Here is a 15,486-nt window from a genome sequence, read left to right on the forward strand (position 1 = left end):
TTCTGCAGTTTATCACAAACCCCAGAGTTTAGGATTGCAGTGTTCTACATGGTACTTGCTGAAAACTGAACACTTTCAGTTGCTAGATAAACCCCAAATCTCTCTTTGAAAGCTTTCTTGCACAAGGTCTGTCCTTCTAATATGACTTTTCGATTTATCTTATCTTAAAAGCCTGAATGAGGCACTCAGTGCCATGGTCTGGTTGATTGGATAGGGCTGGGGGATAGGTTGGACTGGATGATCTTGGAGATCTCTTCCAAGCTGGTTGATTCTATGATTCTATGAATAATGAGACTTGATATCCAAAACTGAGGGTAATCTTCATCTCTTAGCAAAAAACCAAAACCCTGGAAATTTAGTCCAACACTGCATCAAAGCAGCAAGCCCAGGTGTGGCCGTTTAAGCTATCATAGCAGAGTTGCTGCAGGCCTTGGACCACCTTTGTGGCCTCCTCTGAACTCACTCCAACAATTCTATGTCCTTCTTACAATGCTTCCTTAGCTGGAGCTTGGAAGTTGTCAAAACTTACCAATCCAGCACTCCAGTCGGGCACAGGGAGTTGTTTTCACCACATCAGGAGGGTCCACACCGACGTTTAGGCACAAAACTAAGGCAACACTAACAGTCTTCATCTGCAAAGACAGACAATAAAATGCTTACTTAGTGCAGAAACAAAGACAATTTTCTCTTGTGCTGGAATTTTATCACTACTATAACTTTTGAAGAGCTTTAATAAACCTTTGTTATCTGCTCCTTAACTCAGACTATTTTAAGCAAGCCATGACTGATTAAATTTGTCTTTCTTTTATGTTACTATTTTTATTAGCATTTCCAGAGCCCATTCTTCTTTTACAGAGCATGGAAATGGAGAAGAGTGGACTTCTGCTACCCATCTTAAATTAGTCCTTGTCCAACTGAAATGCATTTATAAAACATGAGAATGAGCTATTCGTGGTCCCTGATCAATATTATAACATAGCACATTCTAATATTAAAACTAAAAGCATTACAAGGGAAAAAAACACCCCAGCGACCAACTAAATCATAACAAAATGCTCAGTCCATTGCTGCTGCTGTTTTCTTCACGTTAGTTATCCTGGAATGCTCTCTTTTAGAGGAACTCAGCTCTCCCTGGGCTGCCTGGAGGTGCTGCTGCAGCATCAGTCCCGCAGAACTGACCAGGCTCAGCCCTGCTCCTATAGCCACAGGGGGCACCACAGACACGGAACATTCAAACCCACCGGTTGAAAAGCTTCACTAAAGCAAATAACTTCTGTGGCCAGGTGAAAACACTGCCTGGAAATCAGTATTTCACATCTTTCTGTTCTTTCTTGAACTCCCTCATCCCAACACCTAAACAAAAGAATTACTGTGATTCACAGTACTTCATAAAGTGCTCAGCACTCCCTTACCTGTGTGAAGCAAAAGCCACCTAAACTTCTGCCTCCCCAGGGTGCTGACTGGAACTCAGAACAGCTGGCAGAAAGAAAACTCTGAACTTCACACTGACAGCAAAAAAAACTAAAGCCACAGACATGCATAATTTATAAAGAAACCAGAAACTGGAGCGGAGAGAGTGTTCAAACCAAGGCGTGAGGGCAGGGTCTACATCAGGACAAAAACACTGCACAGAGGCTGCTCAGTCCCTGCTTAAAGTGGGCAACTCGGCAGTAAAAAATTTGGAAGCAGTCTGGTTAACAGCTTCACCCCAACCTGTGTTCTTGTTAACAAAACCCTGCAATCACGTAGGAGCTCCTCAGCCCCGTGGCATAACAAGGAGGAGGCACAACGCTGCAGAATACTGATGAAAGCAAGAGTCTGAACAGGGATTCCCTCGCTGGCATTCCACCAAAGGAGCGCACGCAGCTGGGGGGGGAAGGTCCACAGCTGAAGTTTAGCACCAAGAACCCTCTAAAAAACGTAACAGAGTACAGTTAATGGCAAACAGGATCAACTGCAAGATGCAGTTTGGTCTTCCACTTGGACATATGTCCTGTGTGACCTGCCCTAAGTGGTCCTGCTTTGCAAGGAGGGGTGGACTCGATGGAAAGGGAAAAGAAAGCATGCGAAAGAGGGAAAGGGGAAGGACAAAAGGGGGGGGGGAAGAAAGAGGAAGGACAAAGGGGGGGGGGAAGAAAGGGGAAGGACAAAGGGGGGGGAAAGAAAGGAGAAGGACAAAGGAGGGGGGAAAGAAAGAAGGAAAAAGAAAAAAGGGAGGAATAAGGGAGAAGGAAAAGGTGGGAGGAAGAAAGGAGAAGGAAAAATGGGGGGAAGAAAGGAGAAGGAAAAATGGGGGGAAGAAAGGAGAAGGAAAAATGGGGGGAAGAAAGGAGAAGGAAAAATGGGGGGAAGAAAGGAGAAGGAAAAATGGGGGGAAGAAAGGAGAAGGAAAAATGGGGGGAAGAAAGGAAAAGGAAAAATGGGGGGAAGAAAGGAGAAGGAAAAATGGGGGGAAGAAGGGAAAGGAGAAGGAAAAAGGGGGGGAAAGGGAAAGGAAAAGGAAAAATGGGGGCAAAAGGGAAAGGAGAAGGAAAAACGGGGGGGAAAGGGAAAGGAGAAGGAAAAAAATGGGGGGAAAGGGAAAGGAGAAGGAAAGAGAGGAAAAAAAGAGGGAAAGAGAAGGAAAGAAGGGGAAAAAAAGAGAAAAAGGAGAAAAAAACAACCACAAACCATCTGACCATTATAGAACTTGCACTGACTGAGCCTTCCCCTGCCCACCAACACCTTTTCAGTGCGCTCCATCCACTGTCAGGTCCCATAGCCTCAGAAATCCCAGGGTGGTGCACGATGTTTGAGCAGCAGCACCCTACAAGTCACCACATGCTGGCAAAAATGCACTGAAAACCCAGAAGGAAACAAATAAAACCACAGGAAAAGTAACTCATTGGAAGTGGAAATCTTTCTTTCAAGAGAAAGCAGCCTGCCAAACAATCTTTTCTGCCTCATTTATTTATTGTTTCCCATTTGTGGTCTAATACCAAGTTATTTTTCAATATTTTACTAGTAATGTGTGGTCTGTGACTTATGCTGAACAGGTTGATATTTATTTTCTATTCCCAAGGTGAGTGTTTTAAATAAGAATTTCTCCTTGAAAACAGCCAGCCAAGGGGTAATGAACAGAAACAGTTTAAACTGATCCCAAAGACAAATAGGGTTATTTCCCCTCTGCCTGCCTCCCTACAGGGGATGGAAAGGATTACACCTCGCCACTATTTGTTCTGCTAATAAAGAGCACATCTTCAGGAAGAATTACTGCTCTCTGACTCTCCCCTCTGATGTTCTACTCACCACCCATCTATCATAGAATGCCTTAGGTTGGAAAAGGCCTGAGAGATCATCTACTCCAATATCCCCATCTCTTAACTTAAACTTGGCTGCTCAAGGTCTCAGTCTGGCCTTGAACACCTACCTGCAGGGAGGAGGCAGCCACAATCTCCCTGGGAAGCCTATTCCAGACTCTCACCACCCTCATACTGAAGAACTTCTTCCTAAGATCCAGTCTAAACCTACTCTCCCTCAGCTTCAAACCATTCCCCCTTGTCTTCTTGCCAGGTACCCTTATCAAAAGTCCCTCTGCAGCCTGCCTGTAGGATCCCTTCAGGTACTGGAAGGCAGCTCTAAGGTCCCCTGACACTTTTCTCTTCACCAGGATGAACAACTCCACCTCCTTCACTCTGTCCTCATAGCAGAGGTGCTCCAACCTTTTGTGGCTCTCCTCTGGACTCGTTCCAACACCTCTGTGTCCTTCTTATTCTGAGGACACCAAAACTGGATACAGTATTCAAGCAAAGGAAAGGGACAGAATCCCCTCTCTTGACCTGCTGGCCACACTCCTCTGGATGCATCCCAGGGCTGCAGGAGCACAGTGCTGAATGACTACAGATCAGAAGCAAACCTGGAGCCCAAGAAACTGAAGAAAGCTTTTCATATTTCTAAGCTCTTTTTGGAACATGCCACCAGAAATTTCATCACATATTTAAAGCTTCTAAATACACCAAGTACTAGGACATTCTCATCTGTCAGTTAGACAGTGGACATTTTTTTTCTTACATTTCAAGACTATATCCACCAGAACACACTGCAATGGATCTTTACTAGAATTAAAACATGAACAGGTTAGAATATTTGGTAAGCTTCTAGGAAAACAAATATCCCAAGATCAACTCCTCCTGTGGGTTCTCCTCTATGCAATTTGATTTGTAGAAAATTAAGTGCTGGGCACAATTCTGTACTGTATCCAGTTCTGGGCCCCCAATTCAAGAGAGATGTTGAGGTGCTGGAACAAGTCCAGAGAAGGGCAACAAGACTGGTGAAGGGCCTGGAACACATCCCTATGAGGAGAGGCTGAGGGAGCTGGGGCTGTTTAGCCTGGAGAAGAGAAGGCTCAGGGCAGACCTCATTGCTGTCTACAACTACCTGAAGGTAGGTTGTAGCCAGGTGGGGGTTGGTCTGTTCTCCCAGGCAAGCAGCAATAGAACATGGGGACACAGTCTCAAGTTGTGCCAAGGGAGGTCTAGGCTGGATGTTAGGAGGAAGTTGTTGGCAGAGAGAGTGATTGGTATTGGAATGCCTCCGCCCAGGGAGGTGGCGGAGTCACTGTCCCTGAAGGTGTTGAAGCAAAGCCTGGATGAGGCACTTAGTGCCATGGTCTGGTTGATTGGCTAGGACTGGGTGCTAGGTTGGACTGGATGATCTTTGAGGTCTCTTCCAACCTGGTTGATTCTATGATTCACAACTTTACAGTGCATCAGAGGTGAGGAGTGTCTGCACTTGGTCCAGGTGCTCTCTAACAGCAGAGGCATCGTTGCCAGGGCTCAGGCACAAAACACACCACTGAGGAACAAGTTTGCAAATCACAGAGTAGTCACAGAATGTTAGGAGCTGAAAGGCACTCATCCCTGGAGGTGTTCAAGAAAAGACTGGATGAGGCACTTAGCGCCATGGTCTCCTTGATTGGACAGGGCTGGGTGATAGGTTAGACTGGATGAGCCATCGGAAGAGGTTCCACCTCAAGACAAGGGGAAACTTTTTTACTGTGAGGGTCACAGAGCACTGGAACAGGTTTCCCAGAGAGGTTGTGGAGTCTCCTTCTCTGGAGACTTTCAAGGCCTGTCTGGATGTGTTCCTCTGTAATCTGTGTTAGATAGTATTGTCCTGCTCTGGCAGGGGAGTTGGACTCAATGATCTCCTTGGGTCCCTTCCAACCCCTAACATCTGTGATCTTGGAGATCTCTTCCAACTTGGTTGATTCTATGACCTCAAAAGATCATATCTAGTCCAACCCATTTGTGAAAAGGCTGAAACTTCTGAAGGAGCAGACAAAACCTTGACCTTCTTGGTCCACTTGATCACACAACCATACACAAAAGCAAAGAAATCTTTCTGAAGGGCACGACTCAAAACTATCCTTCATGACTTATGTCTACCTGGGGAATAGGCAGAAGGAAGACAGAACTTTGCTGCAGAAGGGGAACCTGTTTGGTGCATTGCCCATTGAGCAGCCACACCATGAAGCTCAAATTTGCCTTCTATGCTCAGTTCACACCACTCCATGCAGGATGATGGAGAATCAAGTGTCACTGAGGGGTTTTAATTGATCTTCCCTTTAACAAACCAAATACCAACTGGCAGAGGGGAGATTCAAACTAGATGTTAGGAAGAAGTTCTTTACAGTGAGGATGGCGAGACACTGGCACAGGTTGCCCAGGGAGGTTGTGGCTGCTCCCTCCCTGGAGGTGTTCAAAGCCAGGTTGGATGAGGTCTTGAGTGGCCTGATCTAGTGGGAGGTGTCCCTGCCTGTGGCAGGGGTTGGAACTGGATGATCTTTGAGGTCCCTTCCAACCTAAACCATTCTACAGTTCTCCAATTCTGTGTGCCTGTCCTCTTCAGCTCACTTATAGCATTTGCAAGCTAAACCATCTAAAAAGCAGGAACTTCCAGTTTCAAGGAAGTTTGTTTTTATATAAGGTTTAAAGGAAGTAAACAGTCATGGGGAAAAAAATCTCAGCATGCTTCCCCACAGAGATAAAAATAGTAGGATGCAAAGAAATCCTTCATGTTAACATTAATAATTCAACGCCTCTGCAGGTAGTCTTCAGCCATCTGGAGCCCAAAAGGTCGGTTCTTGCTGTGCCTGTTGTGACAGCATACACTGGATTCCTCGATCAGCTCCTCCTTAGAGTTTGTTTTCCTTTCCTAACCTCTGCATTCTGCACTAATACAGGGAATTTTCTTCAGAGGTTTATTAAGTCCAACATGTTCGTTTAGCCAGCAAATGCAGCTCCTACATAAAGGTCAAGAGCAGTCAGTATTGCTAACACAGCTCCTCAGAAAACAGACTTTCAACTGCTGGCTGCACTATTTACTTTAAAAGCACTTCTCATGTTTGTGAATTCATACTGTCAATCAATACTCAAAAATATATATAGAGACAGAGATACAGGTATCCACCTTCTATTTACTTGCTCTGAGAATCATAGAATCAACCAAGCTGGAAGAGACCTCCAAGCTCATCCAGTCCAACCTAGCACCCAGCCCTACCCAATCAACTAGACCATGACCATGGCACTAAGTGCCTCATCCAGTCTTTACCTGTGTGCATCTCTGTCTCATAGGGGGTGACACCAATTGACATGCTCTGGCCTGGCAACCTCAGCTTTGGAAAGTGCCCTCAAAGATCAAAGGTAACCGTGCATGGCAGCACTGCTCTTAAGGATTTAAAACTACAAAGCCAAGTAGGTTGATCCATCCTGTCATAGCAAAACATCAAAACATTGCCTTTAAACCATTGCTTAGATGCAGATAACCAAAGTGGTGTTTTCTTGTCCCTGCCAATCACTTCTTTAAAATAACTGGAGAAAAAAAGGCAATAACAAACAAACAACAGGAAGCAAATATTTTGCTTCTATGATCTTTGCTTTCTTCATACAATATGCAAAAAGAATCAACAAAGAGACACTTCCTAGAAGTTATTCCTCATTTGATCTGTGACAGCAGCTTCCTTCTCACCTCAGCACAACTCTGGATCTGCTTTGCATTCCTCACAGGCTTCTTTTCATCACTGCACCACATTCCCACTCCTGTCTAGCACTAGCTTCAAAAAGGTGTCCATCTTCCCATGCACTGACTTACTTCCTCATCTCCAGATCTTCCTTACAAACTAGTATTTCAGATTACTCCTGAAAGACATTTTAGATCTCTAACAAGTCAGTAATACAGGCTACAGAACGTACATTTGATCCCTGTACCCTTTAGGAGGAATCTCTGAGCTACAGCAAACTTAGCTAAATGAAACTGTTTAAAATAGGAGTTTCCTCAGCTTACAGGAGCAAAGGGGAGAAAACAGTAAGGACAAGATCAAGCCTCTAAGTTCAACTGAAGTGGCAAGAACAAAGATGGAGATGCTCAGTTGTATTTGAAAGTCAGAGTACTGAAGTACAGGGGGATCCCTGCCTAATAAGGCTCAACCACCTGATCACTTCAAGAGCTTTACGTTTTCTTACAGCTGATGTGCTATGGAGAGGAAAGAGTCATCACTGTGGAAGACAGTGAAGCTCCTCAGAGAAAACCACACTGGAGCCTGCTTCTTGAGGCTTTGTCAGACCACAGGGACAGCCAGATGTGCAGACCTCACCCAGACCACAGGCTGCACAGAAGGGGATGGAATGACTCAAATCATCACTTTTACCACGGACCGTTTGGCAAACCTCTGAGCACAGCTCCTTCCCTCTGCTCTGCAGGGTACAGCACTAACTACACTGCCACACTCATCCCCTTGCCAGCAAGAGCTACTCCAGTTGTAGATCACCCTGCCACGACACAGCAAGAATAAACAAACACATGCAAATACAGAAGTAAGAACAATGGCAAGGTAGAACCACTGGGACAAAAAGAAACTCTGCTGGCCCTGAGCCTAACTGTCGCCTATTGTATGCACATCACAGCTCTGTCATTAACACAAACCTGGCTTTGTTAAGTATTTTGTGAGGTAATTTATTGAGAGAGGCACCTACAGTACATTCTTTATGAAAGAACAGAAGAGCAAGGCAAACATCTTGGGTTTATCAGATTTACTTGGCAGTGGCAGTTAAAGCTCAGAGACACAGAGAAGAATCAATAATCTCCCTCCGTTATCCATGGCTGTACTATGCTAACAGTCACCTCTGGAAACGTTCAAGGGTAGAAGATCAGCACAGCAGCAAGCCAATTAAAACAACATCTCAAAGAGAAAAACACAACCAAATCCCCTAAACTTCCCAGGAAACCTACATAACCCATGGAGACAAACAAAAATGAAACTCCAAGGAAGCCTGCTGCCCTTGAATCTCTCTCTGCACAAAGGCTGGGAAAAGAAATGCGAGAACCAGAGAAGCATTAACAAAGCACTCCTAAAATACTCACGCAAGCCTCAGCCTCTCAGCTATCAAAACACACACAGTATTAACATGAAGAAGTGGTGGGTGTCAGCAGAACAGCAGTTTCAAAGCTCTCACCACTACCATTGGGCAATTCACCACTGCCCCAGGGTCCCGCAAGCGCTTACCAACACCTGCCACGCTTGAGAGATTAGAGGTAAAGCCTGATACAGCAAGCTTTGTTTTTAACTAAAGCATGCAATTTGCAGTAACTGTCCAGTGCTGATGTGACAGAGCTCTTTTCTGTCATACTACTTGCTAAGGGTGCTCATTTGACATTGCCTAGATCTCAGCTGAAGTGAGAAATGTCATAGGATGAGTTGAAGATGTCAGCGTATAAAGACAAGATCTTTTGCTTGCAAAACATGTGACCAGTTGGACTCTTCATGGCTCTTAATCAAAGTCCTCTCTCTGCTTAGGCACAGAAAACATTTGTAGACAGTGGTAGATAGAGCACAGGCTTCCCAGTTCTATCCAATCAATACCCAACCATCTTAACTCCAAATAATCTTTACTGTGGGTAAGAGGAGACGTAAATCTATAACTCAGATGACAGTGCTCATTACTTACAGCAGGTGCTTCAGTTCAGGGAGAAGCTGGGGGGTTGGCTTTGTTTTTAAAGACATTTGTAAAGCAGCAGGTGCCCTCTGCCACCACTCAATTCACACAGCTCGCTGGACACCAATTGCCACTTCTAGTAACTATTGAACCAAGATGGATTTCAACCCCTGCCCTAGCAGAGAGAGAGATTCTCACTAGCACCCGTTCTCAGGGCCATGCTACAGCATCAAAGTGCTCCAAGTGGCTCCTCCTGGGAGTTATCTTTGTACCAGGGGAAAAACAGAAACTACTGACCATCTGGGTTGGATCCCAGACTTCTTACTGGGTTAGGAGTTTCCTGAACATGAACACAGCTGATAGTCAATGACAATGCACAAGCAAGCAGACAACAAATATTTAAGATCATAGAATCCTACAATGGCTTAGGTTGGAAGTGGCCTGAGAGATCCTCCTGCCATGGGCAAGGATGCCTCTCAACTAGATTTGGTTGCTCAAGGCCTCATCCAACCCAGCCTTGAACCCACAATCCTCCAGGCAACCTATTCCAGACTCTCACCACCCTCATACTGAAGAACTTCTTCCTAAGATCCAGTCTAAACCTACTCTCCCTCAGCTTCAAACCATTCCCCCTTGTCTTGTTGCCAGGTACCCTTATCAAAAGTCCCTCTGCAGCCTGCCTGTAGGATCCCTTCACGTACTGGAAGGCAGCTCTAAGGTCCCCTGACACTTTTCTCTTCACCAGGATGAACAACTCCACCTCCCTCACTCTGTCCTCATACCAGAGGTGCTCCAACCTTTTGTGGCTCTCCTCTGGACTCGTTCCAACACCTCTGAGTCCTTCTTATTCTGAGGACACCAAAACTGGATACAGTATTCAAGCAAAGGAAAGGGACAGAATCCCCTCTCTTGACCTGCTGGCCACACTCCTCTGGATGCATCCCAGGGCTGCAGGAGCACACTGCTGAATGACTACAGATCAGAAGCAAACCTGGAGCCCAAGAAACTGAAAAAAGCTTTTCACATTTCTAAGCTCTTTTTGGAACATGCCACCAGAAACTTCATCACATATTTAAAGCTTCTAAATACACCAAGGATCCCTTAAGGTACTGGAAGGCAACTCTAAGGTCCCCCCAGAGTCTTTTCTTCTGTAGGCTGAACAACCCCAGGCCCCTCAGCCTATTCCCATAGCAGAGGTGCTCCAGTGAGCTGTAACGTGAAGCCTACTGCCAAAACACAAAATCCCACCCTCTCCCTCCACCAAGATTCCTGCTGCCTCATTTCATCTCACAAGAAACATGCTAAACTGGACTTAAGACAAGAGGGGGAAAATGAACCTCCACCACTTTAAGAGTAGGCAGTAGCCAAGGCACAGCTGTTAGGAGAGTGCTTGGAAAGCATTCTTAGATCGAAACCTGTATTTGAAGCTGAAATGATGCACAAGCACAAATGCTACAGTACTTCATTAATTCTCTTTGACACAGGGAGTATTTACCACACAGGCAACTAAACTTTTCTTGTCTGAATTAAGTTCATTTGTCTCTGGTGCTGCTTTGATCTGCTTTTTCTTAGTAACCTCACTGTGTCTAAAGACAGGACTTAATTCTCGCTCAACGAATTATGAAGAAGCAGGGGGAAAGAAAGGTCAAAGTAAAAGTATTGCAATCAGCTTTGTTGCTCTCTGCTTATTTCAGACAACAAGATAAGTACAGCACATCTTCATTTAAGCATTCTGTATTTAGCAGCAACTTGTCAGGAAAACTTTGTGCATTTGAAATCCTTTTATTCAAATCAAGTTTTATGATTCGCTTGGTAGCGAGGCCACGAGATTTAATTCCACACAAAAAGCAGAGCTCCAACCCCTTCTGGTAAAAATAGTCTTTAAATAAATAATAGATCAAAGCAGTGTCACTTTGATGGCACAGGTAGTCCACAAAAGCAGAAGAGGAAGGATTAAATGTTTTCAGAGCAGTTCTTCTGGCTGAAGGGGGTGAGAGGAAGCAAGTGGATGCTCAGTTATTTTATCTGGGGCTACCGCTGATTACTTTTCTTATTGGATTCTTCCCCCTTATTAGACTTCTGCCTTCTAAACAACCTTCAGGTTCCTATAAACTCTGGGAGTTTATAGCAATGAAGAAAGATGGGGAAAAAAAGTCATTCCACTCCCAAATCTTAGTGAATCATTTCCTATAACCAGAGTAAAGCAGGGATCACTCCCTAGGACTACTCAAGAAGATGAGTAAGGACAAAATCCACCACTGCCTGGGTGTTTTTGTGATTCACAGGGAAAGAAATGTCACAGATTTACCTGCAACTCAGGCAAATAGAGACCTGCTCTAGCAGCCTTCCAGTACCTGAAAGGAAGCTATCAGAAAGGCTGATCAGAGGGCTGGAGCATCTCTTCTGTGAAGACAAACTGAAAGAGTTGGGGCTGTTCAGTCTGGAGAAGAGGAGGATCCCAGGTGACCTTACTGTGGCCTTTGAGTATCTGAAGGGGACCTACAAAAAAGCTGGGGAGGGACTTTTTAGGCTATCAGAGAGTGAAAGGACTGGGGGGAATGGAGCAAAGCTGGAGGTGGGTAGGTTCAGAGAGGATGTGAGCAGGAAGTTATTGGGCATGAGAGTGGTGAGAGGCTGGAATGGGTTCCCCAGGGAGGTGGTTGAGGCCCCGTCCCTGGAGGTATCACAGTATCACCAAGGTTAGAAGAGACCTCACAGATCATCAAGTCCAACCTTTTACCACAGAGCTCAAGGCTAGACCATGGCACCAAGTGCCATGTCCAATCTTGCCTTGAACAGTCCCAGGGACGGCGACTCCACCACCTCCCCGGGCAGCCCATTCCAGTGTTTAAGGTGTTTAAGGCCAGGCTGGATGGGGATGTGGCCAGGTTGCTTTAGGGTAGGGTGTCCCTTCTCATGGCAGGGGGGCTGGAACTAGCTGATCCTTGTGGTCCCTTCCAACCCTGACTGATTCTATGAAAGCCAGGAAGGGACTTTTTAAAAGGGGTTGTAGAGACAGTATGAGGGCAAACAGATTGAAGCTTGCGAAGGGCAGATTAGGAAGAAATTCTTTACAGTGAGGCTGGTGAGACACTGGCACAGGCTGCCCAGGGAAGTCGTGGATGCCTCCTCCCTGGAGATGTTCAAGGCCAGGCTGGATGAATCCTTGAGCAACCTGGGCTGGTGAAAGGTGCCCCTGCCCACACTGGGGAGATCGGAACTAGGTGTTCTTCAGGGCCCGTTCCAACTCAAACCATTCTATGGATTTCTTGATTTAGAGATTGGCTGATGTGTTTGAACAGAGATAATGGTTCCCAACCTAAGCTTTGACAAGTTAATTTGTCAGATTTTAAATAATGGAATGCTTTCCACACTCTCAACTCATACCAAGAGGTACATCCCCTCAGCCCTCAAGCCAATCTCTTTCAATAGCATGGCAAAGATAAGAGCACATCTGAAATCAATCACACCTGCCTTGTGGAAAAAAGAGGCAAGAAGAAAGGAAGCTAAAGCAAACCAGGGAATGCAACAGACCTGCAGTCAGACTGAGACCATGGGGAAGTGACTGCATGTCACTGTTAAATTGATCAGCAGCTACAAACACGACACCAGAGGCCTTGAGCACTGACCAAAACAAGCAGGGCTGCGACACAGAATTCTGACTTTGGGCAACGATGCTCTAAAGGAAGAAAAAACAAAGAGTGGAAACTTTCTGAAGACAGCTAAATCAACAAGAAGATGATAGGGATAATTATTCTGCAGTGCCAGAGAGCACACAGCAAAGCAGTTAAGTGAAATCAGAATAAGGAAAAAGATAAAAATCAACAAAAGGTCAGAACGCTTCCTGGCAGGAAAGCCTGACAGCCTCTTGCACATCTTCCCACACACTATTATTCCAAAACACTTCATAACTAAAATGCCACAAATCTCAAGCTCCTGCAGGTTTATCAAGGCACTGGGATTGCTGGACAGGCTCAACTGGACAGGCTCAGTGTCCTGGAGGATGATCCAGGTCCTGATCTCACTGAGCTCGTTCTCAGCGAGTAGTGTGCCTGGTGACAAACACACCAGGCACAGCCCAGACGACTCCCAGAAGATGAAACTGAAGCTCCATAGGAGTAAGGATGGTAGGAACCGGGCTGAGATAGTCCCTGCAGCCACTGCTCTCATCTTCACTGACATTGTTGAGGTGCTGGAACGTGTCCAGAGAAGGGCAACGAAGCTGGTGAAGGGCCTGGAACACAAACACTATGAGGAGAGGCTGAGGGAGCTGAGGTTGTTTAGCCTAGAGAAGAGGAGGCTCAGGGGTGACCTCATTGCTGTCTACAACTACCTGAAGGGACACAGTAGCCAGGTAGGGGGTGGCCTCTTCTCCCAGGCAACCAGCAACAGAACAAGAGGACACAGTCTCAAGTTGTGCCAGGGGAAGTATAGGCTGGATGTTAGGAGGAAGTTGTTGGCAGAGAGAGTGATTGGCATTGGAATGGGCTGCCCAGGGAGGTGGTAGAGGCACTGTCCCTGGAGGTGTTCAAGAAAAGCCTGGATGAGGCACTTAGTGCCATGGTCTGGTTGACTAGATAGGGCTGGGTGCTAGGTTGGACTGGATGATCTTGGAGGTCTCTTCCACCCTGGTTGATTCTATGATTCTCTTCGGCTGTTGCATGCACACGAAAAGGTTTAAGAACAAATACAGAGCAGACAGCTGATTACTACCACTTTACTCATGCTGTACAACCTATTGATCATCTTGATCAAGTCAATGTCATTCCCAATTTAGAAAAAGACAACTGTGCAGATCAGGAAATAATTGAACAGGAAGCTCCAGAGGAAGGCAGTGGGATCACTAAAATAGACAAGCTAGCTCATCACACCTCCACAGTCTACTAGAGAGAAGTCCCTTCTTTGCCAAAACCCTTTAAAGAAGACATATCACAAAACTTTGTGTTCTGTGGCTCATTTAAATTATGTTTAAAAAAAAAACCCAACAGCCAAATCTCAATTCAATCCATGAATGATCTGACAAGCCAAGTTTTCAATGCACGATTCTAACCAGTCAAAAGATTCTGCTTCAACCATTGCCTCCCACCCCAGCACTTCTGAGCACTAGCACCACTGAGGCAAACATCCCTCTGGGAAGATTTAGATTGATGTTTAGCACCCTCATGCCTGGTCACTGCTCTAGAAAGGAATTACAGAATGGAGTTTCAGCTGCAGTTCCCAAGTTACAGTATCACAGAATCACAAAGGTTGGAAGAGACCTCACAGAGCATCAAGTCCAACCCTTTACCACAGAGCTCAAGGCCAGACCATGGCACCAAGTGCCACGTCCAATCCTGCCTTGAACAGCCCCAGGGATGGCGACTCCACCACCTCCCCGGGCAGCCCATTCCAGTGTCCAATGACTCTCTCAGTGAAGAACTTTCTCCTCACCTCCAGCCTAAATTTCCCCTGGCACAGCCTGAAGCTGTGTCCTCTTGTTCTGGTGCTGGCCACCTGAGAGAAGAGAGCAACCTCCTCCTGGTCACAACCCCCCCTCAGGTAGTTGTAGACAGCAATAAGGTCACCCCTGAGCCTCCTCTTCTCCAGGCTAACCAATCCCAGCTCCCTCAGCTTCTCCTCATAGGGCTGTGCTCAAGGCCTCTCCCCAGCCTCGTCGCCCTTCTCTGGACACACTCAAGCATCTCAATGTCCCTCCTAAACTGGGGGCAGAACTGAGCACAGTACTCAAGGTGTGGTCTAACCAGTGCAGAGCACAGGGGCAGAATGACCTCCCTGCTCCTGCTGGCCACACCATTCCTGATGCAGGCCAGGATGCCACTGGCTCTCTTGGCCACCTGGGCACACTGTTATTCCATAGCAACTCCATGGCATTTCAAAAAGGGATCTTATAAGACAAATTCAGTCATCAAAAATAACCCAACTTCCTCTATTTATAAACAGCTTTGAGACCTAAGGAATTCTGTAACCCAAAGCAGCTCCTAAGAACATAACAAGTGTAGCTGACTACCCATGGCACTGCTTAGTTCTTTTATTTAACTCAAACATTTAGGTTGGGACATAAAGGAGATGCAGGATTCAAGATCTCACCTGGCAGGGATCTTTCTTTGACACATGTGGCTTTATCAGTTCAACATGGATTCACACATGAAGAAAGCATCCTGTTTTAACACAGCAACTACTTCATCCAATAACAATTCCCTCCCTCCAAAATCACATAATCTCAGCTTCCACACACACAAAGGCTGCCTTAATTTTACATTCTGCTTAACATGCTGGTGGCAAGCCTCAAAAACCACAAAGCTTCCATGCATCTTCACCACCAGACAACTGTAATGACTGCATTTATTGCACCTTGTGCTTGCATCGTTAACCTGCTGGCCCAGAGAGCTCTTTAAAACCTCGTTCACTTTACTGCCTTCCCTTAAAAGCACCAAAGACCCAAATTTCATTTAAATGACAGAGCTAGCCAATGAGTGTACTACCACAAGCTTGGAGTTGAGAAGTTCTGACCCAT

At 45.8% G+C, this 15,486-nt stretch overlaps 1 protein-coding gene across 1 annotated transcript in view; it reads right to left on the reverse strand.

Moving 5' to 3' along the window:
- RPTOR (regulatory associated protein of MTOR complex 1) overlaps positions 1 to 15,486 on the reverse strand; it is a 219,516-nt gene that overhangs the window by 203,076 nt on the left and 954 nt on the right. Inside the window, exon 2 of the mRNA XM_064150737.1 lies at positions 530 to 632. Within this exon, the coding sequence (XP_064006807.1) occupies positions 530 to 632 (103 nt within the window). The remainder of the gene's footprint in view (positions 1 to 529; positions 633 to 15,486) is intronic.

Source organism: Pogoniulus pusillus, chromosome 11, assembly GCF_015220805.1.
Source record: "Pogoniulus pusillus isolate bPogPus1 chromosome 11, bPogPus1.pri, whole genome shotgun sequence".
NCBI classification, from domain to species: Eukaryota; Metazoa; Chordata; class Aves; order Piciformes; family Lybiidae; genus Pogoniulus; species Pogoniulus pusillus.